General features: G+C 50.8%; 1 protein-coding gene across 6 annotated transcripts; it reads left to right on the top strand.

Annotated features, from left to right (window-relative positions):
* The first annotated feature begins 957 nt into the window (after positions 1 to 957).
* On the top strand, positions 958 to 20,305 carry LOC104044144 (ubiquitin carboxyl-terminal hydrolase CYLD). 6 transcript variants are annotated; one of them, XM_064441972.1, is made up of 17 exons: positions 958 to 1,055; positions 2,031 to 2,274; positions 3,908 to 4,372; positions 4,454 to 4,735; positions 4,997 to 5,066; positions 5,883 to 6,103; positions 6,528 to 6,681; positions 7,616 to 7,666; positions 9,032 to 9,170; positions 9,816 to 9,926; positions 11,223 to 11,314; positions 12,059 to 12,125; positions 13,256 to 13,388; positions 13,701 to 13,809; positions 14,012 to 14,130; positions 15,908 to 16,127; positions 17,566 to 20,305. In XM_064441972.1, exons 3-17 carry the CDS (start codon positions 3,911 to 3,913, stop codon positions 17,748 to 17,750), a joined length of 2,415 nt encoding a protein of 804 aa, XP_064298042.1. In that variant the 5' UTR covers positions 958 to 1,055; positions 2,031 to 2,274; positions 3,908 to 3,910; the 3' UTR covers positions 17,751 to 20,305. The 6 variants fall into 6 exon arrangements, with proteins under 6 accessions (XP_064298042.1, XP_064298043.1, XP_064298040.1 ...); XM_064441973.1 differs by having other exon boundaries at positions 2,031 to 2,322; XM_064441970.1 differs by having other exon boundaries at positions 2,031 to 2,331.
* Positions 20,306 to 20,461: the final 156 nt, after the last annotated feature.

Below are 20,461 nucleotides of genomic sequence, written 5' to 3'. Positions count from 1 at the left end.
ACAGGACATGGGGTCATGGGGACACAAAGCTAGGGGACACAGGGTCACAGGGACATGGAGACACAGGGCTCTGGGGACATACAGCCATGGGGACACAGAGCTATGGGGACATGGGGACACAGGGCCATTGGGACAGAGGGTTAGGGGGACACAGGACTATGGGGACATGGGACACAGGGTCGTGGGGACACACAGCTATGGCAATGGAGGGACACAGGGCCATGGGGACACAGGACTAGGGGACACGAGGCCACAGGACTCAGGACACAAGGCACAGGGCCATGGGGACAGGGGCCACAGGGCACAAGGCCACTGGACATGGGTCTAGGGGACAGAGCATGGGGCCATGGAGACGGGAGCACAGGGCCATAGGACATGGGACACAGAGGACACAAGGCCAGGGGGACAAGGGACACAGGGTGGTGGGGACATATAGCTATGGGGATGCAGGGTCACAGGGACATGGGCACATGGGAACATACAGCTATAGGGACACAGAGCTCTGGGAACACAGGGACATGGGGACACAGAGCCATGGGGACATGGGACACAGGGTCATGGAGACACAGGACCATGGGGACACGGGGCCATAGGACTCGGGACACAGCGGACAGGGCCATGGGGACAGGGGACACAGAAGACAGGAGGCTCTGGGAACACAAGGACACAGGACACGGTACACAGAGGACACGGGGCCATGGTGACAGCGGACACAGGAGACCAGGCCATGCCAACACCCGAGACCGGCCGCAGGGGGCGGGGCCCGGCCCACCCGACTGGGGCCCGGCCCACCCGACTGGGGCCCGGCCCACCCCACTGGGGCCCGGCCCACCCCACTGGGGCCCGACAGGGGGCGGGGCGGCGCAGCCGCGAGTCCCGCCCTCTCCTCTTCATTGGCTACCTGCTTCGACCGCCGCCTCTTCCTATTGGCCGGCAAGCCGGCGGCGGCGGCGGGGCGTGCGGAAGTGGTGGTGACTGTCGGTGCCGCTCTGCGCCGCGCTCCCCTTACCTCTGTGGCGGCGTCCCCTGAGGCGGAAGAGCGGGGCCGGGAGAGGGTGAGAGCGGGGGGTCAGGGGGGGCCGCCCCCGGGATCACACACACCCCCCCTGGGATCACACACACACCCCCCCCTGGGATCACCCCTCCCCGCCCGGGATCACACCCCCCCCCCCCCCCCCGGGATCATCCCCTGCCGCTTCCTCCCCCCTCCCCGGTACCTCAGGGGCAGGGCCTGGGAGACCTCCCCCACCCGATATCAGCCGCCATTTACGGGTTAATTTCCGCTTTAATTCGAATTATCTGGCGCTTCCCAGGTTCTCCTCAGCGTAATCCGGCAGGTTTCAACCCCGTTCAAAACGCCACAAGCTCAAAATCGCACGTTGGCCTGAATGTGTTTTATTTCTGGGAATGGCGCGTGCTCTGTTTTTAGATGGGTTATTCTTGGCTTTGATGAGAAAAACGGTTTATTCTAGGGATTTATATGAGGGAAAACGGTTTTTTCTAAAGGCTTTTTCTGAGGAAAATGGTTTATTCTAAAGGCTTTTTGTGAGGAAAATGGTTTGTTCTAAAGGCTTTTTGTGAGGAAAACGGTTTATGACAGGGTTTTTTTTTTGTGAGGAAAGCAGTTTATTCTAGGGGTTTTTGTGAGGAAAGCAGTTTATTCTAGGGGTTTTTGTGAGGAAAGTGGTTTATTCTAGGGGTTTTTGTGAGGAAAGCGGTTTATTCTAGGGGTTTTTGTGAGGAAAGTGGTTTATTTTTGGTTTTTTTTAGTGAGGAAAACTGTTTATTCCAGGGTTTTTAATGAGGAAAACTGTTTATTCCAGGGGTTTTAATTAGGAGAATGGTTTATTCTAGGTTTTCCTCTTTTGACAGCATTTAAAGCACAGTGAGGTTTACTGTATTCCTTGTGGAGAGAGAACTTAAAAAAAAAAAAAGTAAAATAGAACTGAAGTCCTGAAAATGGAATATTGAACTGGGGGGGTGGGACACAGAATGTTGTTCTTTAATTCTGTCCTTTAAAAATCCCACAGTTCCAAGCCTTTGCTCCGCTGGCAGAGTTATAAAAACGTCAGCAGCAAGTTGTGTGGATGGGAAATAAGGGAACAGCTACGCGCCACGGGATTCCTTCCACTTCCACAGCCTGCCGACGCCTTCCGACTTGCTTACTGCCAAGCAGGGGGGCTCACCCTGGCATGGTCGCTGCCGGGTGCCCCCGTAGCGCCCCGTGACTTCGAGGTGGTCATCCTGGAGTGAATTGCGCCGGGTTCCCTGCAGGTTTGGTGTTCTGCCGGCAGGAATCCCTTGGCAGAAAGAAGGAAGAGCGTCAGCGCGGTTCGTACCGCCGTGGTAGGCCTCTGCCTCTGTGCTGTTGTTCGGCTCTTGAATCTCTGGCAATACATGTGGAATTAGCCACATTGGCAGACCCAAGCAGATGCTACTTGAGGAGATCAGTGTTTTTTGGGGGGTTATTCCATTTTGAGACCAGACCTTCAGCTGCAGCAAATGAGCGTTGTCCAAAAGCAGTAGAGCAGTGTTTGGGTCAGGTCTCTGAGCCATCTTCCCACCCGCTAAGGTTAAAAAAAATAAGAGTTAAAGGGAGGTGGCTTCTGTAGGAAGCTGCCATGATGAGCCCAAACACAAGGAAAGCTCCAGGATCCGATCATGCAAATTTTTCCAACACAAACAGTGATTATCTTTTCTTAATACTTTAAAAAACAAGCTCCCTTGATATTACTCTCCAGTGAAGTCCCCAGTAGTGTTGCCCTCCTCCTCGCTGAGCTCTGCTCAGCCTTTTTGTTCAAGCTCTGCCTACGTTTTCCTCCCAACCCACCCGTTTACTGTTCCAAACAGCTGCATTCATGCTTCCTGCCACAATGCCCTGACTCTGTTTCTACTTCCCTTAATTGCATCTGCTCAATTCCTCCTCTCTCCGCTCCCAAGTTGTAAGAAACTTCTACTAGGTAGCCCACAGTGAAGACATCATTTTTCTTTCTCCCTTAATTTCCTCCATGGCCTAGAAACAGGCACGTCTCTTATTTTCTCTGTACTGGTCAGGTTGGGCCAACCAGTCTTGTCCGCCTGCAGGAAGAATTTTCTATGTTAATCCCTTTTTTTTTTTTTTTAAATGTTGTAACAAAAAAGTCTGGGTCCTGGCTGTGCGTGGTATTGTCAAAAGTGAGATGCAGAGGGATAAATTGTGTGAAAATTAGAATTTGGCTAGAATTTGGCTAGAATTTCACTGCAAAATGTATTTTTGATTCCAGATATTTTAATTTCTTTTAATATATTTGTTTTGAAAGATGGTGGTCTTCAGTGCCTCAGCGTAGTAACGTGATAGGTGCTGTGCTTTGCGTACGTTTTGAAAATCAATGTGCTTTAACACAACATTGAAGAGCTCTAGCCGCAGACTAGAACTCCCTTTTAAGAGATTTTTTTAGAAGGCAGAATTTAGCCTTTGCCCTGCTCCTGCGAGTAAGTATGAAAAGAAAGCAGGAGGTGGAATTTAATGAGGCTGCTCTGGCTGTAGGGTGTTGTAGAGAACAGGACAGACAAGATGCTGCTCTTTGTGTCTTCTTAGTGGGAGGGTTTAGTAGAGAAGACGGAGCCAAACTCATCCTGTGGATGCACAGTGAGGGGAACAAGAGGCAACGGGGACAAGCAGGAATGTGGGAAACCTCGGTTAGATGGGATATTTTTTCTTTTCCACCATGATGGTGATCAAACATGGGAACGAGGGAGCAGGGAGGCTGCGGGATCTCTGTCGTTGGAGATGCTCAAAACTCAACTGGGTGAGGCTTTAAGCGCGGGGCTGGGCTCGAGACCTCTCCCAACCCAAATTCCTCTGAAATCCTGTGATATCGTGCGTGTATCTTCACTGGTGTGACACTCTCCTTTCTCACAACCCAAGGGAATGACGATGACCAGCCTCCTGCCTTCAGCAGGGGACGGAAACTGCTATTACATCCTGACAGAAGACTGTGCTTATGGCAGCAAGTACTTCCAAGCTGGGAACATGTGCTTCTGCAGCGAAAGAAGTTACCTGCGCAATTTCTCCGATGACAGGCCCCCAGCTTGCTTCCTGAAAGTCATCATGCTGGATGACAGCTCCACCGTCACGATAAATGTGGAAATCCTTCAGCCCGTGCGCGAGGAGGCGGCTGTCTTCCTCCTGGCCGTCAGCAGCCACAACGAACGTTTGAACTACTTCTTGGAGAGGCTGAGCCTTGAAGCAGCTCTGCGGGCTGTGCCGGGCCAAAGAGTGATGGTGGAGGTCGACCGGCAACATTTCCCTGGTATCATCCGCTACATCGGGAGCATTTACAAAAACACTTCGGCTGTGCTGTCTCCGTTCTTCTTTGGGGTGGAGTTACAGGTAAAGTGGCCAAGAAAATGAGTTGCTTGTTGTCCCTTTATGTTTGTGTACGTAACGTGCCTTTCTGGTGTGTGTTTTCAGGCCGAGGGTGAAAACAGAGGGCGCAGCGACGGATCTTATCACGGCACCGAATATTTCAAGTGTAAGCGGAACTGCGGGATCTTCCTGCCTTTTAGCAGAGTCCAGTTTGCTCCCATGGCAGACGACGACTATGTAAAACAGAAGCCAAAACCGGACGCGGAGGAGGGGGTTCCTGTGAAAGTGGGAGACGCTGTTAGCTTCTATGTGGACGAGGTCCTCACAAAAGGAATAGCGATGGCAGTTTACAGGGAGGGAACCCAATGGTTCGTTAAAGTTTGCCCGGTAAGAGCAGTCTTGCTGCCTTTTCTTTGTTTTGGGGTATTTTTTAATAAAAAAAAATTTTTTCCTCCTTTTTTTTTAGTTTTTTTTTTTTTTAAAAAAAAACTAATGTTATGTTGGGACACTAAAGGGAAGTGGAAGGAATGTCCAAAAGGGACATGAGGATACACGCAAACTTTCCAGGCCTGTTTGAAAAATTCGTTTGCATTCCATATATTGTCTGATAAAGCATTTAGCTGATGGATGATTTTTGTCTCCTTTCAGGAAGAAGAAGGAACAACTGACATTTTCAGAGAAATCCCTATGGACTCTGTCGTGAAGGAAAGCTTGCAAAGTAGGTTATCGTCAGACGTGCCTGCCCTGTGTACGTTCCTGGGGATTTAGCATTTATTTCTTCTCTGCAGGGTGCTGATGAGCTGAAAGCCCCAACAAAAGCTTCAGCTGGTCCCAACTAAGTCGTTCAGGAAGCAGAGAAGGTCCATAGAAAAGTCTTGAATCCCAGTTCTCTGCATTAAGCAACTAAAGCTGAGTCTCCCCATTTATCAGGAAGATGAGTGAGTGAGTGCAGTGGAGAAGTATTCCCTAGGGGAGAAGGCACCACTGCTTAAAGAGTCTTTAATTTAGCTGTAGAAGGTAGAGCAGGAGCCTTATCCTGGTGCCAGGCAAACTCAGAAAGGCGCAGGTGCCAGCAGTGATGGTGTGAGTCATTGGACAAGACAAGAAATTAGTGGACTCTCTCTGTCGCCATCAAAAGACACCGTGCCGCTGTCAGGGCCGGCCCAAGGGGAGCCGTCATTAGACTCTTCACTGAGTTGATTCATCTCACTAAAGGCAGAAAAGTAATTTGGGAATAACCCCCCTGCTGCCTTTTCAGTAGCCTGAAATGGCTCTGCGAAGGGCTGGATGAGCTCCAGGGCTGGAGCGTGCAGCCTTGAGCAGGGAAACAAGGAGCAGCATCTTCCCCTTTCAGCCTGTTAGACCAGCTTGGCCATATCACTGGGAATTACCCCTTGTGTCTCTGGTGCTCAGCTTCGTGCTTGTCTGCATGGTCTGTAATTTCAAAATACCCCTGGTGTTAGGTAAGATCCAGAGGTGTCTGTCGTTACGTGTTGACTTCCTACCTCACCCAACACTTTGTATTGCTCGCTAGGTTTATTTTCACCGTTCGAGTCCGACATGGGCTTGGGACACCCAAACCAAATGAAACGAGAAATAAGCGAGAACAGCGAGGAGTGCGAAAGTGGGAATTCACCCCTGGAAGTGAACTCCATGGTCCAGATCACCTTGGACAAGGGAAATCAGGTTTCGGGAATCATCCGCTGGTTGGGCTACCTGCCCCAGATTAAGCACAAAATGGCAGGAGTTGAACTGGTAAGGAGCAAAATATTTCCTGCTGTGAGATTGTATATTGGAATGGGCAGGTTTTGGTTGCCCTTCTCTTCTCTTTGATGACCTTCAGCTTGTGGCTGCGTATCTCGCAGCTTGACCCGAGCCTCTGACGTGTTAAGGTTGAACCGTGAGGGCAAGCACACAATTGAGCCCTCCCTTAGGCTGGGGAGGAGAGCCCATGGCATGATTGCATGGGTTGGTTTGCTCTCTTCTAGAGCAATGTTTTTGGAATGCGGACGGAACAATCACGAATCTTACGAGTGACATCACTAGGTTCAAAACATAACCAGAATAAATGAAAACAGTCAACAAAATGGGACCAAACTTGTATGCAGAATTTAAGATATTAAACAGCTGTATGGAGGAAAGCCTGCTCTCATGTTATTCCTGAATGCTTTTTCCCCAGGATGAAGACAAGGGGGTCACCGCTGGCGAATGGCTGGGCAAATACTATTTCCACTGCGCTCCAAAGCGCGGCCTCTTCGTGAAGCTGCAGTCCTGCCAGCCTGACGTTCGCTTCCAGTGTTTGCGCAACAGTGACCTCAGCCTCGTGGATTATAGTAAGTTATCTGAGGAGAGGGGAGACAGTGCCGTGCTGGGACAAGGCACGCTACGGAGAAGCCTCACATGCAATGTCTTAATCGGTAGTTTAATATTCTTCACTTTCTTTGAGTATTCCAAAAGATGTTGACGTTTAGCAAGGTTAAAGACGTTTAAAAAGGCCCAGTGCCGGGTCCTGCCCTTGGGTCACACCGACCCCAGGCAACGCTCCAGGCCTGGGGCAGAGGGGCTGGGAAGTGCCCGGCAGAGAAGGCCCTGGGGGTGCTGGCTGACAGCTGGCTGGGCATGAGCCAGCAGTGCCCGGGTGGCCAAGGAGGCCACCAGCCCCCGGGCTTGTGTCAGCACTGGTGTGGCCAGCATGAGCCGGGCAGGGATGGGGCCCCTGTGCTCGGCCCTGGGGAGGCCCCACCTCGAATGCTGGGCTCAGGTTTGGACCCCTCGGGACAAGAAGGACCTTGAGGTGCTGGAGCGTGTCCAGAGAAGGGCAGCGGGGCTGGGGCAGGGTCTGGAGCACAAGTGTGCTGGGGGGCGGCTGAGGGGGCTGGGGGGGTTTAGCCTGGAGAAGGGGGGGCTGAGGGGAGCCCTTCTCGCTCTCTGCAGCTGCCTGAGAGGAGCGTGTAGTTAGGTGAGGCTTGGTCTCTTCTCCCAAATTACTAGTGATAGGACAAGAAGAAATGGCCTGAAGCTGCATCAGGGGAGGTTTAGATTGGGTATTAGGAAAAACATCTTTACTGGAGGAGTGGTCAGGCATTGGAGGAGGCTGCCCAGAGAGGTGGTGGAGTCACCATCCCTGGAGGTTTTCAAACCACGTGCAGACCTGGCACTTGGGGACCTGGTTTACAAAGCCTGGGGGTGATGGGTTGACGGCTGGACTTGATGATCCTAGAGGTCTTTTCCAGCCTTAATGATTCTATGTTTTATGTCAATTTTAAGGATGCCGAGGTTGCCATGGTGGTATTTTTAGGGAATGTCCCACAAGAAGTGGTAAGTAATTCAATACAGCGATAACGTAGACTGGGCATTGACTGTAGGGCAGCATATTGAGTGACCTTGTAAATGAGGCCTCAGTGGCATCGATGTGCTGGAGAAGGGGAAGCTGGCAGGAAATGTTGTGGGGTAACAGAGGACAGATTTCCAGAGCAACAGTCTTTGTAAAGCATTGTGAATGCTGCAAGCAAGGCAGGGCTCTTTTTGCCTGTGGTTTTCAGGGCAGAAAAAAAAGGTGTGTTTTTCACCAAATTTTGACCGAATTACACCAAAAAAGGTGTAATTGAGATTTGAATGTGGACAAGTGTTTTAGCTATAAGGCCTGGCCTATAGCGTATCTTAAATGTTACTCAAACATAGGCCAAGCGCATGGCTATGGAGAACTGGAGGGGTAACTCAGGCCCACAGCCAGGATGTCACAGAATCACAGACTGGTGGGGGTTGGAAGGGACCTCTGGAGATCATCCCGTCCCACCCCTGCGTGAGCAGGGGCACAGGACCGCGTCCAGGCGGGGTGTGAATGTCTCCAGGGAAGGGACCCCACAGCCTCTCTGGGCAGCCTGTTCAGGTGATAACCCCTGGGGACTGAGAAATAAGAGGGAGCTTGGAAAGGGAGAGAGGATTAAATCAGTGTTCATGTAGAGCTTGCTATGATGATAAGACATTCACAAGAAGATACGGGGAAGAACAGGTCAGTATTTTCATTTAAACAGGAAGAAACTCCTCCGGAGCAGAGAAGACAGCGTGCATTAGCCATTTAGAAACCGTAAATGGGATTGCCGTAAACGAGGAGGCAGGATTCCTGTAGGGTCTGCCCAAAAACTGGGAGCAGGGACAAGGAAGGATATCTTAAGGACATGCTGAAGAGAGTGGATTGAATTACAAGGGGTGAATGTTGAAGAAACCAGAAAAGACCAGATTGCAAAATCCACCTTTGAAGCTTTAGAGGCGACAGGCCAGTGGGATGAGGCTGTTGAAGCACAGTTGCCTGTTTGTCCCCTTGCTGCTGGGGTCGCAGGTCTTTCAACAGAGAGGTCCCAAGCTTGCATATAACACAGCACCAGCTTCTTTGGAGCTCTTTTTGCCTTTGTAACTTGGTGTAACGATGGCAGAGGCAGTATGGACTGCTAGGGCATGTCTCTGGTGAATAAGAAACGGTTTGGCTTTGTCTCCATTTCCAGTAGATGAAATGCTAAAGAGCCAAGTCTTCATCCCAGCATGGTTTAGTCCCAGCAGGAGCAGCGCAGAAGAGCGTGGTGCTGTCTTCTGAGCAGAGCGACCTCTGGGGCATCAGGGAAGGGCAAAGCTGAGCCAGACAAGGTGGGAAGTTAAAGGGAGTTGCTTCTGTTGCTTCTCTTGCAGGAGGGCAAGAAGTTCTTCCACAGACTCCAGACAGCTTTCCTCCCCTCAGGAATGAGGCAGCAGTATGTGTCCTGCGAGGGCGGATGAAGGGAATCCAAGGCCATTGTAATTCCTGCTATATGGACGCAGCTCTCTTCAGGTAAGGACCTGCTTGGGTGGTGCTGATTCATTAAATGGGTGCTTTTTAAGTTGGGCAGAGCCCTAAACTGCAGCGCTTCCCTGGACTTCCAAGGTGGCCAGATATTTACCTGGTATAGAGCAGAATATAACTGTGTGGAGATGCAGCCTCGACGCTTGCTGCTTTTGGTTCTCCTTCCTAATCTGGTAGGTTCTCAGGCCCTGAAATAACCCTTGTGAGTACCTAAGGTAGCTGTGTGTCTGTCATGCAGCACAGTGAGAGATCGTAGGTCTCTGGAACTGGACTGCGCTGAGTCTGTCACTGGAGGTAATGGCTGGAAACGTTTCAAAGAACCTGCACAGGAAGTCCCAGCTTCACTGTGCAGCGCTGTTTGGAGAGGAAAAGACTCAGTGGTGCCCCCCCATGAGCAGTTTTGGCTGCAAAGTAGGAGATTTCCTCCTCTGAGCTGTTTCCTTGCTTATCACCAGTGTTCATTAAACCAGACGTGGTTTATCTCACTGCAGAGATGAGCTGTCACTCACCTTTCTGTAATTGCATGCGTGGACTGTTGAAAATGAAAGCTGCTGACAGTCACCAGGCACAATGGTTTGGTTCTAACTGTTGCTGCAAACCCATCAGGTTTACACAGCACACTCTTTTTCACAGCCTCTTCTCCTGTACGTTTGTGCTGGACTCCATGCTCTTCAAGCCCTTCCCACTGTGTGACAGGAATGTCCAGAGCATTCTGCGGGATGAGATTGTTAATCCCCTTCGAAAGTGAGTATAGTATGTAGGAGTCCTGGAAGTCATCCGACTGCCTTCATACTTTCTCTGCTGCCCTGCCAGGGGGTACCTGTCACTGAGGGAAAGAATTACCTGGAGGGTTTCTCCTACCAGCCACATCCAAATATCTTCATATCAGGTTTCTCTTCCAGTTGTTCCCTTCCCCAGTTGCAAGGCTGTCATGACTCCTACTGCATGAGTCTCTCCTTCTGAGCAGGAAGCCTTGTGAGCTGTAGTTCTCAGTGAAAGGAGGAAGGGGTGATTCCTGGGGTTGAGACCACCTCTGTGGAGGAATCCTGGAGCTGATGAAGCTCATCAGCAGTTAGTCCCAAAGGCAGTATGCAGTGCTAGGATGGATGGGGGTAGACCGTGGTATGAGAGCTACATTCTCTGCAATCTGTATCGAAGATAACAGGTTCTTTCCTCCTCCTCCCTCGGGAGGTGTGGAAGAGGCAGGGAGAGCTGATTGAACACAAGGCATTAGCATCTTCCTCGAGGACCAGTGTTCTGGCAGTGGCTGCACAAATAAAATCCTGGGTGTTCTGTGATGTTGAGATTTGACTGAGAGCAGCCCTGCGGAGAAGGACTTGGGGGTGAAAAGCTGGACGTGAGCCGGCAATGTGTGCTTGCAGCCCAGAGGGCCAATCTGAGCTTGGGCTGGATCCAGAGCAGCAGGGCAAGGGAGGGGATTCTCTCCCTCTGCTCCACTGTAGTGAGACCCCCCCCGGAGCCCTGCGTCCAGCTCTGGGGTCCCCAGCACAGCACAGACACGGACCTGTTGGAGCGGGTCCGGAGGAGGGACACGGAAATGGTGCGAGGGCTGGAACCCCTCTGGTGGGGAGAGAGGCTGGGAGAGTTGGAGTTGCTCAGCCTGGGGAAGAGAAGGCTGTGGGGAGACCTTCTTGTGACCTTTCAGTACCTAAAGGGGGCTGATAAGAAAGATGGGGACAAACTTCTTAGCAGGGCCTGTAGCGATAGGACAAGGGTTAATGGTTTTAAACCAGAAGAGGGGAGATTCAGACTAGATCTAAGGAAGAAATGTTTTATGCTGAGGGTTGTGAGACAGTGGCCCAGGTTGTCCCGAGGGGTGGTCGATGCCCCATCCCTGGAAACATTCAAGGCCAGGCTGGACAGGGCTCTGAGCAACCTGATCTGGTTGAGAATGTCCCTGCTCACCGCAGAGGGGTTGGAGTAGAGGATCTTTAAAAGTCCCTTCCAACCCGAACCGTTCTGTGATTCTATGATTTAAATACACCAGTGAGATCATCTGCATCTGCTTCTTGTTTCTAGGACTGGCTTTGTCAGGGCTAGGAGCGTGATGCACCTTAGGGAGCAGCTGACTGAGAAGGGCCAATGTTCAAGCTTTACCAACGCTGAGAAAGGTAACGTGCTCCCGGGGCCCTCCCCGGGCTGCTTCGCTGTGCGCTGCCTCACCCAGGCACCAGGCTGACAACTTAATTGTACGCTTCTCCCAGGCACGTGCCTTAATATGGCTGCTGTGCTCTTTGTTTATGTAAAGCACATGCAAAATACTTTCAGCTTTTCAAACTCTGCAGGCTTTTTAACTGAAATTTGTCCTGAAGTCTGATGGAAAATTAGGAATCGCTGGGTCTCTACCTGGTGGTGGCTGTTGCCAGGCGGGGAGAGAAAGATCCCCGTGAACAGAATTTAAACAAGGGACATTTCCTTGACCTTTATACTTTGAGTTATACCCTGATAAGTCCATCCCTGCTAGAATCCAGCTTGATTTATCATTTTTGCCAAGATCAACTTCAACTGTTCAGTTTCTTGAATTTCCACAGCTGCCCCTGATTTCACTTTGAGTTTATGCTTTTGTTGTCAGCAGTAACTGTCCGTTAAGGTCTCTGAGAGTGTTGCTGTGATGGCCTGCCTTGTAAGAGTGCGGGAGCTGGTTTGCTTTTTTTCACGCTCGCCCTAGGATTTATGCATTAGCCAAGCGCTCTCAGCTTTAAGCCTAATTGTCCTCTTACCTTGAGTAAAAGAGGAGTTTCCAGCTTAATGAAATGGTGGCTCGTGTTTATCTGGTCGCTTTTGCCTTCAGGATGCAGTGGGGCAAGGCAGCAGCCCTGGTGTGGTCTGACCCATGCTTTTCTCTGACCTTCCAGATCCTGAGGAGTTCCTCAATCTCATAATGCAACAGATCCTGGGAATAGAGCCGCTCTTGAAACTCCAGTAAGTTTCCATATCTAGGTGATACAATTTATACAGGCCAGGCTCGTTAGTTATCCACCTCACGATTGGCAAGTGTTGCTTACACCTTTTCATCGGGGCTTTGGAGACACAGCTCAGTGAGTTCTGTGCGGCTCCTCTCCACTGTCCGTGGGATCTTGTGACCTTGTCCCAAGTGACTCATCCAGGAAGAACCACTTCTAATCTCCCCCTGGAGGGTGCCGCCTTCAGAAAACGATGATAAAAACCTTGTCTCATCCTTAGGAAGAGCCAGCAGTGGTTTGAGAAACATAGTGTCCAACTTCAACGCAGAGCCAGTGAGCGGTATCTGACAGCCTTTGGATGCGTTTGGGATGTGTCCAGATTGTCAAGCTGGCTCAGGTCCTGCAGCCTCTCAAACAGGCAGTCCATGGATGCAGTCCCAGTTTTTCAGGACTCTACAAAGAGGATGAGAGGCTGAAGGAAGCCAAAAATAACTGTGTTGTTCAGGAGCATAGAAGGCGATTGTTAGCTTTCTGTGCTCCTTTGTTAAGACGTCAGTCAAGCCATAGATCGTGGAGTACTCGGAAAGGCTGAGCACAAAGATGACTCTGTCCTGCAGCTCCCCTGCAGAGGGTCGTCTGGAGGAAATCCTTTCTCTGCTGGCTCAGGGATGTAGGGGATGTGCAAGATCTTCTGCACACAACTCACCTTTTAAATGCACCGGGTTTTGCTCTCTGGCTTTTGTAGGTGCAGTTATAAATACATCTTTCATCTGAGGAGTTTGATTGTGCAGTTATAAATAGATCTTTCATCTGAGGAGTTGTTTGCTGGTTATGCCATAGCGCAGTTTATTTTAAAAATACTGAAATGTCTTTTAATATTTACGTTGACGAGGGGAAACCGAGTTTTGCTCATAGGAGCAGGATGTGATGCTACGGAGGGATAATGAGACCGAAGGTGGTACTTGTATCCTCCTCTTGTGACGTGTATTTAGTATTTCTGGGTGGAAAAAGTGTTTCGTGTCACTTTTGTACCAACCAGCCCTTGATGCCTTGGGCCCAGAAGCTCTTGCAGGATAAAACCAGTATGTCCTCTGGGCGCTCAGATGTTTGTGGCACCATGTAAACAAGCCCCATGACCACTTCTTGCAGGTCAGGAGGCCAGAAGGAGCAGGACTGTTACTGTTACCAGATATTTATGGACAAACAGGAGAATCTGGTGGTTCCCGACGTGCAGCAGTTAGTGGAACACTCCTTCCTGTCCTCTGATCTGAAGTTAGTGGAGGTGAGCCCAGCTACCTTCCGCCTACGCTGCTCTCTGCTGCCTCTTTCTTCCTTCCAATGTACCTGACCAGTGAGTCTGCAGTGGGTCTAGTTTGTCTTACATCTAACTGCAAAGCAGCCAGGTACAGCCACAAGAGAGAGGTCTTGGGGAATCTGAGTGTGATCTGGGAAGAGGCCTATGCTTTCCCTGTTGCCATTTTGTCTTGTGAACAAGCAGAGCAGAAAGTCTTTACTCCCAGCAGCAATACAGAGAGCAGAGTCTCTGGGGCTTGTCTCTTCTGGCAGGGTGACTTGTTTACCTTTCTTTTCCTAGATCCCGTCATGCTTCATTATCCAAATGCCACGTTTTGGGAAGGAATATAAAATGTTCAGCAAAATCATTCCTTCCTTGGAGCTGGATATAACAGATCTGCTGCTTGACAGTAAGTGGTTGGGCAATGGTGAAGCTGCTGGCTCGGACTGTGAGCAACCAGGTGACAGGTCTCGCCTCTTTGGGTTGTGAGCAGATGTAAGGTGGGATCACAGTGTGATTCTTCTTCCCTGAACACCAGTTTTGGCAGGACAAGCTGAATTTCAGGTGACACCTGGAGAAGACGCATCGTCTCATGCCTGTTGCCCCTGCAGGTCCCAGGGAGTGCTGCGTGTGCGGCGATGTCGCCACCCTGGAGTGTTCAGAGTGTTTCAAAGACAAGGTATTTGCAGCTACGGGCCTGAAGCAGTTCTGCAGCTCCTGCTCCAGACAGGTATTCATTTTCTTTTGACTGCTCACAAAATCTGCCTTGGTGGCTGTCGTGGTTCAGGCCCAGTTGGCAACTAAAGACCCCGCAGCCGCTCGCTCTCTCCCTCCACCCCTGTGGGATGGGAGAGAGAATCAGAAGAGCAAAAGTTAAAAAACAAAACTTGTGGGTTGAGATAAAAATAGTTTAATAATTAAAATAAAATAATAATGATAATATAAAAAGGAAAAGGGAAAAAACCAGAAACAAAAACGATACAACCGCTCACCACCTGCCGACCACCACCGCCAGTCCCCAAGCCGCAATTGCTACTTCCCTCCCCCGGCCAGCTCCTCCCAGTTAACATACTGGGCATGATGTTATGTGATATGGAATATCCTTTGGTCAGTTTGAATCTGCTCTCTTACTTGTGCCCCCTCCCCTCCCGGCTTCTTGTGCACCTGGCAGAGCCTGGGGAGCTGGAAAAGTCCTTGACTAGTATAAACAACTGAAAACGTCAGTGTGTTATCAACACTATTTTCATACTTAAGTCCAAAGCACAGTGCTATGCCAGCTACAGTGAAGAAAATTAACTCTATCCCAGCTAAAACCATGACAGTGGCCGACAGCAGATTGAACTGCCCCCAAAACACCAGCATTTCCCCTGCTGTCCCTGCAGCTGGTCCAGCTGGGCATAGAGGGGCCCCTTTGGGAGCACCAGTCCCACCACCCACACCAGCTGCATGAGTGGGGTTTGCTGCTACGTGTTATTGAACCCTCTGCTTACCTAGAGGCTAAAGAAGCACTGATCCTGCACAGACTGAGTGCTGGGCCCTCCACGCTGTCTCCCCAGAAGCATTCCTACAGCTTTCTGGCCTTTCTTGGAGGGTGGCAGGCTCCCTTCTTTCCTTCAAGTGTAGGGTCCTGCACCTGGGGAGGAACAACCCCATGAACCAGTAGAGTTGACCTGCTGGAAAGCGGTTCTGTTGAGAAGTCCCTGGTAGTGCTGGTGGACAGCAAGTTGGTCATGAGCTGGCACCATGCCCTTATGGCCAAGAAGGCCAACGGTGTCCTGGGGTACATGAAAAGGAGTATGGCCAGCAGGTCGAGGGAGGTTATCCTCCCCCTACTCGGCCCTAGTGAGGCCACATCTGGAGTGTTGTGCCCAGTTTTGGACCCCCCAGTTGAAGAAGGCCAGGGAACCGCTTGAGCAAGTCCAGCGGAGAGCTGCCAAGATGATTAGGGGACTGGAGCATCTCACTTATCAGGAAAGGCTGTGAGATGTGGGTTTGTTCAGCCTGGAGAAGACAGGGCTAGGGGTGGGGCAGGGGGATCTTATCAGTGCTTATCAGTACCACCTAAAGGGTGGGTGTCAAAAGGATGGGGCTGGACTTTTTTCAGCGGTGCCCAATGACAGGCCAAGGGGCCACGGGCACAAGTTGGGAACACGGGAAGTTCCCCCTGAACATGAGGACAAACCCCTTCCCTGTGCGGGTGCCAGAGCAGGGGCACAGGCTGCCCAGAGAGGCTGTGGGGTCCCTTCCCTGGAGACATTCACACCCCGCCTGGACGCGGCCCTGTGCCCCTGCTCTGGGGGTGCCTGCTCACGCAGGGGGTGGGACGGGATGATCTCCAGAGGCCCTTCCAACATTGTGTGATTGTTGCTGCCAGCCTGTTGGCATGATGTTCGCATGTAGGGACCACAGGAGTCAGATCCATGGGGAATAAACTGAGGGTCTGACCTCTCTCTGGCAGGCTAGGTTCAGTTCTGCCTGCTCAGTGGTGCCACCCCATCTCTCCTCAGGTTCACTCCCACTACCGACGCAAAACGCACAAGCCAACTAGGCTGCGCGTCCCAGAAGAGTTTCACAGCCGGAGCCCCCGGGGCAGTCAGCAGGTCCCTCGTGAGAAGATGGAGCTTTTTGCAGTGCTCTGCATCGAGACCAGTCATTACGTCTCCTTTGTGAAATACGGCCCTGAGAACGAACACTGGATGTTCTTCGACAGCATGGCTGACAGGCACGGTGAGAACGTGGCTCGGAGCTTTGATCGCAGCCGGGCGCTGCATGGTGGGCGGCTGCGAGGGTCCGCAACGCTCGTTGCATAGGCGCTGCTCAGTCAGCCTTTTCCTCTGAAGCGCCCCACACAATTGAGGCTCTCTCTAGACTGTGCTTCCAACAGCGACCATTTAAATAGACCCCAGAGAAGAGTATGGCCAGGCCAAGCACGTGTGAGTTCCTTCTAGTGCTTTCATCCTCTGGCTGTGTTCAAACAAAGGACTTGTCGAGCCAGCTGGGACTGGCTGCCATGTAGGTGTTGCATTAACAGATGAAGAAATATGGCAGAAAATAAACCTCCTTCCAATCCAGGTGGTCCTCAGATGTCAGAGAGGGTAGGGGTTGGCTGGGCTTAGATTCTGAGTGATACCTGATTTAGCACTGTCAGTCACGAGGGATTCACTAGCAGGATGATCACTATTCGCCCCGTTGTGCCCAATAACTCCTCACGGCCAGATTCACCAATACTGTGGTTTACTGAAGCAACAGAAATACAGATTCTTATTGGATTGCCAGCAATAAATACACGGTCTGCAAAAAACGTACAAGCATAAAGCGCTAAAACACAAAATAACAAGCTTGTTCTCTAAACTTCCCGGGGTATCACTCGGCATAACCAAGCGTTCGAGTCTTACCCAACAGGTGTCCCTATGGGGGAGGAGAGAGGTTCGGCCCATCGACTGATCCCAGCGGTCTGTGATGGTATCGTCTCCAACTTCCCTCTCTCTTGGGGTCATTTTTATACTATTTTATGTTCAGGTGGAGCTTGAGTGTCTCTAGTCATACATACTTTTGGTATTGATTGGTGTAGAAATTCTTCGCTTTGATTTAAATGCATAGACTAAGAGAAATTCAGAGCACACGCTCAGTGAGGGGTGGTCGTACCTTGGAGGTGGGTAACTTTGGGGTGGAGGTATGTTTTTAGTATTATAATGAGGTTATAATGAGCAAAGTTCACCCTCAGGGCATGATGTCTGGACATGGTTCCATCCAGCCGGTAGATCTGCAGTGATTTATGGGCAAGTTTGGCCATGAACCTTTCGCTTCACTCCCCCCTCCAGTTACCTGATCAGGACACTGAGCTCCCCCAGTGTTCCTCACATCTAAGAGTGCAGGTGATGCTGCTTAGGGGACAATCACTGGACCAATTTCCAGCACGCCAACCGCATTCCACTCTGGAAGTTCACTTTTATGAAATGTGGGTGTAACTTTAGCCTTGATAATTTCACCCCCAGTAATCATTCCACAGTGGGCTCGAACCATTCTGCTGTCCCTCCCCATTCTTGGCCTCCAGATCTCTCAGCTAAGGCACTCCGTTACTGTCGAGTGTGGTGGTATCTGCTTGAGCTGTACGTACTCGTCCCCTGGGGCCTGGTTTGGACTTTTCTCCTCCTTTCTGTGTTAGGTGATGAAAACGGCTTCAACATTCCCACAGTAACGCTGTGCCCTGAAGTTGCCAAATACCTGGACTTGCCGCTGGCTGTGCTGGCCCTGGAGCAACCTCGGGACATGGACGGAGTAGCCAAGCGCCTCTTCTGCGATGCCTACATGTACATGTACCAGAGCAAGAAGATGGCACTGTACAAATGACACTGCCTTGAGCTGGTGCTGCAGAACGGCGTGGCGTTGGAAATGGGAGCTTGGATCAACCCTGCAGCTCATAATTGGTGAAAGCAGCCGAGTCTGGGTGCACCGAGCTTGCACTTCTGCCTCTTCTGACCTCCTCCAGTGTCTGATATCAAGCTATCCATGTCAGCCTGTCTGGGTTTGTTAAATCCTGTACCTGGCTTTATTGAGTGATAGTTTGTACTTCTGGCAGACCTGGATTCTGAAGTATTTATGCTCAAATTCATTCTCATTTCCTACCTTCCCTTTCCACCCTTCTTCCTCCCCAGGCACTCTGCAGCTCTGCCCTACCTCAGAGTCCTTCCCAACAGCCTTTTCTCCCTGCCAGCCCCTCCCTCCAAAGCCGAGGACCAGCATCTAATCAAAACACGAACAGTTATCCTCAGGTTAATCGTTACCACCTTCTTGCAAAGAGCACAAGAAAACCACGGCCTCGCCCTGCGTAAGACATCACCATCCTCACGTGGACTTGCGGAGTGAGAAAACCAGGTTAAGAGATGGGTCAGGAACGAGGGTTTTTCGTCAGGTCTGGGAAGTGACCCCACACGTAAAGCTGGCTCCCTGAATTGTCTGCGCTTCCCTTATCCAGCACGAATACTCTGGCACTTGTCCCCACCATCCTTTATTTTCAACCATGAGATTAATTGGATGTCTTGAGCTGCAAATGTGCTTTAAAAATACATATTTTTGTAAGAACAAAACTGGAAGAACAATGGAGCAGAGGAACGGCGTGTGAGCTTGTTATGCTTCCTCTTTTTCGCAAGATCTGCACTGTTGTTACACAATCGAGTGCATTAACCTCACTTTTAGCACTTGCTGTCCCATCTTCGCATCTGCTTCTGAGATCCGTGTCAGACCAATAACAACTCCAAGGGCAAAAATGGAAAATAAAAAAGGAGCACTCTTGGATTTTCTGCCATGACTACAGTAAGGTTTATGGGTCTCTGGGTGGGAGCTGGTATTTCTTAAGTTAAATAGCTTAGATTTGCAAACTGGGTGTTCTCTGCCATTAAACACATGCTGTCGTGGCAGCGGGAAGCTGTGACGGGACTCCGTGCTATGAACTGGGCTGCCCACATTCCAGATTGCACTGACAGCATGCCAAAACCTTGAGGGAGGCATCCAGGAGCCCCAGATGTGCAGCTGTAACCTCCCTCCTGCTTTTTTTTTTTTCCTCTTTAATGCAGGGTGCAGTAATTTTGTAGCTTTGTATCGGTCCTGTTGGCTCAGGCCATGCAATACACGTGGTTTAGGCTCTTTTTTGCTGACAGCAGGGTTGTGATGCCAACCGGGACCTCGACAGCTTGATGGCTTTGTGGGCTTCCTGGTGTGTCCCTTATTTCTGTATGTGGGGGCTACAAAGGACCGATGGTGTGTAACGAACCCAGATTGGTAACACACAGTTAATGTTTTGAGAGCAACGCTGTCCAATTCAGCTTCCAAATGTCCTTGCCAAGCACTGGGGCCTCAACACCAAGTTGACCACGAAGCAGCAGTGTGGCCTCATGGTAGAGAAGGCGAACAATGTGCCGGGCTGCGTTCGGAGAAGTTGCCAGCAGGTCAAGGGAGGGGATCCTTCCCCTCTGCTCAGCACTGCTAAGGTCACACCTGGAGCAATGGGTCCAGTTTTGGGCTTCCCAGTATGAGAGACAGAGTCCAACAAAGAGTCTGACAAAGGGCCACAAAGATGATGAGGGGACTGAAGCATCCTACGAGGAAAGGCTGGGAGAGGCGGGACTGTTCAGCTTGGAGATGAGAAGGCTCCAGGGGAGCTCATCAGGTCTATAACTACCTGGAGGAAGGGTGCAAAGACGACTGCGCCAGCATCTCTGTGGTGCCCAGTGCCAAGACCAGAGGCCATGGGCACAGACTGAAAAGTGGGACATTCCCTCTGAACATCAGGAAACTCTTCTGTCACCATGAGGGTGCCAAGCCCTGGCACAGGTTGCCCAGAGAGGTGGCAGAGCCTCCATCCTTGGAGACACTCAGAATTGTCCTAGACAAGGCAAAGCACCAGTGGTAGAAGAGTCTGCCTAGGGGTAGGAGAAATGCTGGCAGATCCAGCGACGGATCATCCTGAGGATGGGTTTACCCTGCTCCCGCTCATGAACAGACTTACTGACCTCCGGCTGATCCTCTGAGGCCATGGAGAGGGCTGAGGGGCTGGAGGGTGCCGCTGTCTCACCATCTTTCTTTGTCTACTTAAAGCTGCTCTTCATTCCTTCTCTCCTAAGAACTCAGGACAATCTCTGCTCAGGTACGCTGGGGGTTGGGCTCTTATATCTGGTGCTTCTGCTCTAAAAATGTAAGTTTTAAAAGCAACCTTGGTTTTCCTGGCATTTTCTTCCTCTCTTAAAATGGCAAGTATGATACAGTGCCCACAGCTGGAGCATTGCAAGCGGGAGGTCCAGCCTCTGGGGTATTTTTAGAAACAAGAGACCCTCAGGCCTTGTTTGTTAAACTCTTTTGACTCTCCCCATCAACATGTGCTGCAAAGATATAAAAAAAGATATAAACCATGGCTGTTCCTGGGAGTGTGGGCAATGCAGGCAGCGGGTTGGTGTCTGGGGATAGAATCACAGAATCATTAAGGTTGGAAAAGACCTCTAGGAACATCAAGTCCAACCAACAACCCAACACCACCAGGCCTCCTAAACCATGTCCCCAGGTGCCAC

This window comes from Phalacrocorax carbo, chromosome 2 (assembly GCF_963921805.1).
Source record: "Phalacrocorax carbo chromosome 2, bPhaCar2.1, whole genome shotgun sequence".
Classification (NCBI taxonomy): domain Eukaryota; kingdom Metazoa; phylum Chordata; class Aves; order Suliformes; family Phalacrocoracidae; genus Phalacrocorax; species Phalacrocorax carbo.
The sequence above is the reverse complement of the archived record's forward strand: the minus strand, read 5'-3'. Positions and strand labels throughout refer to the sequence as shown.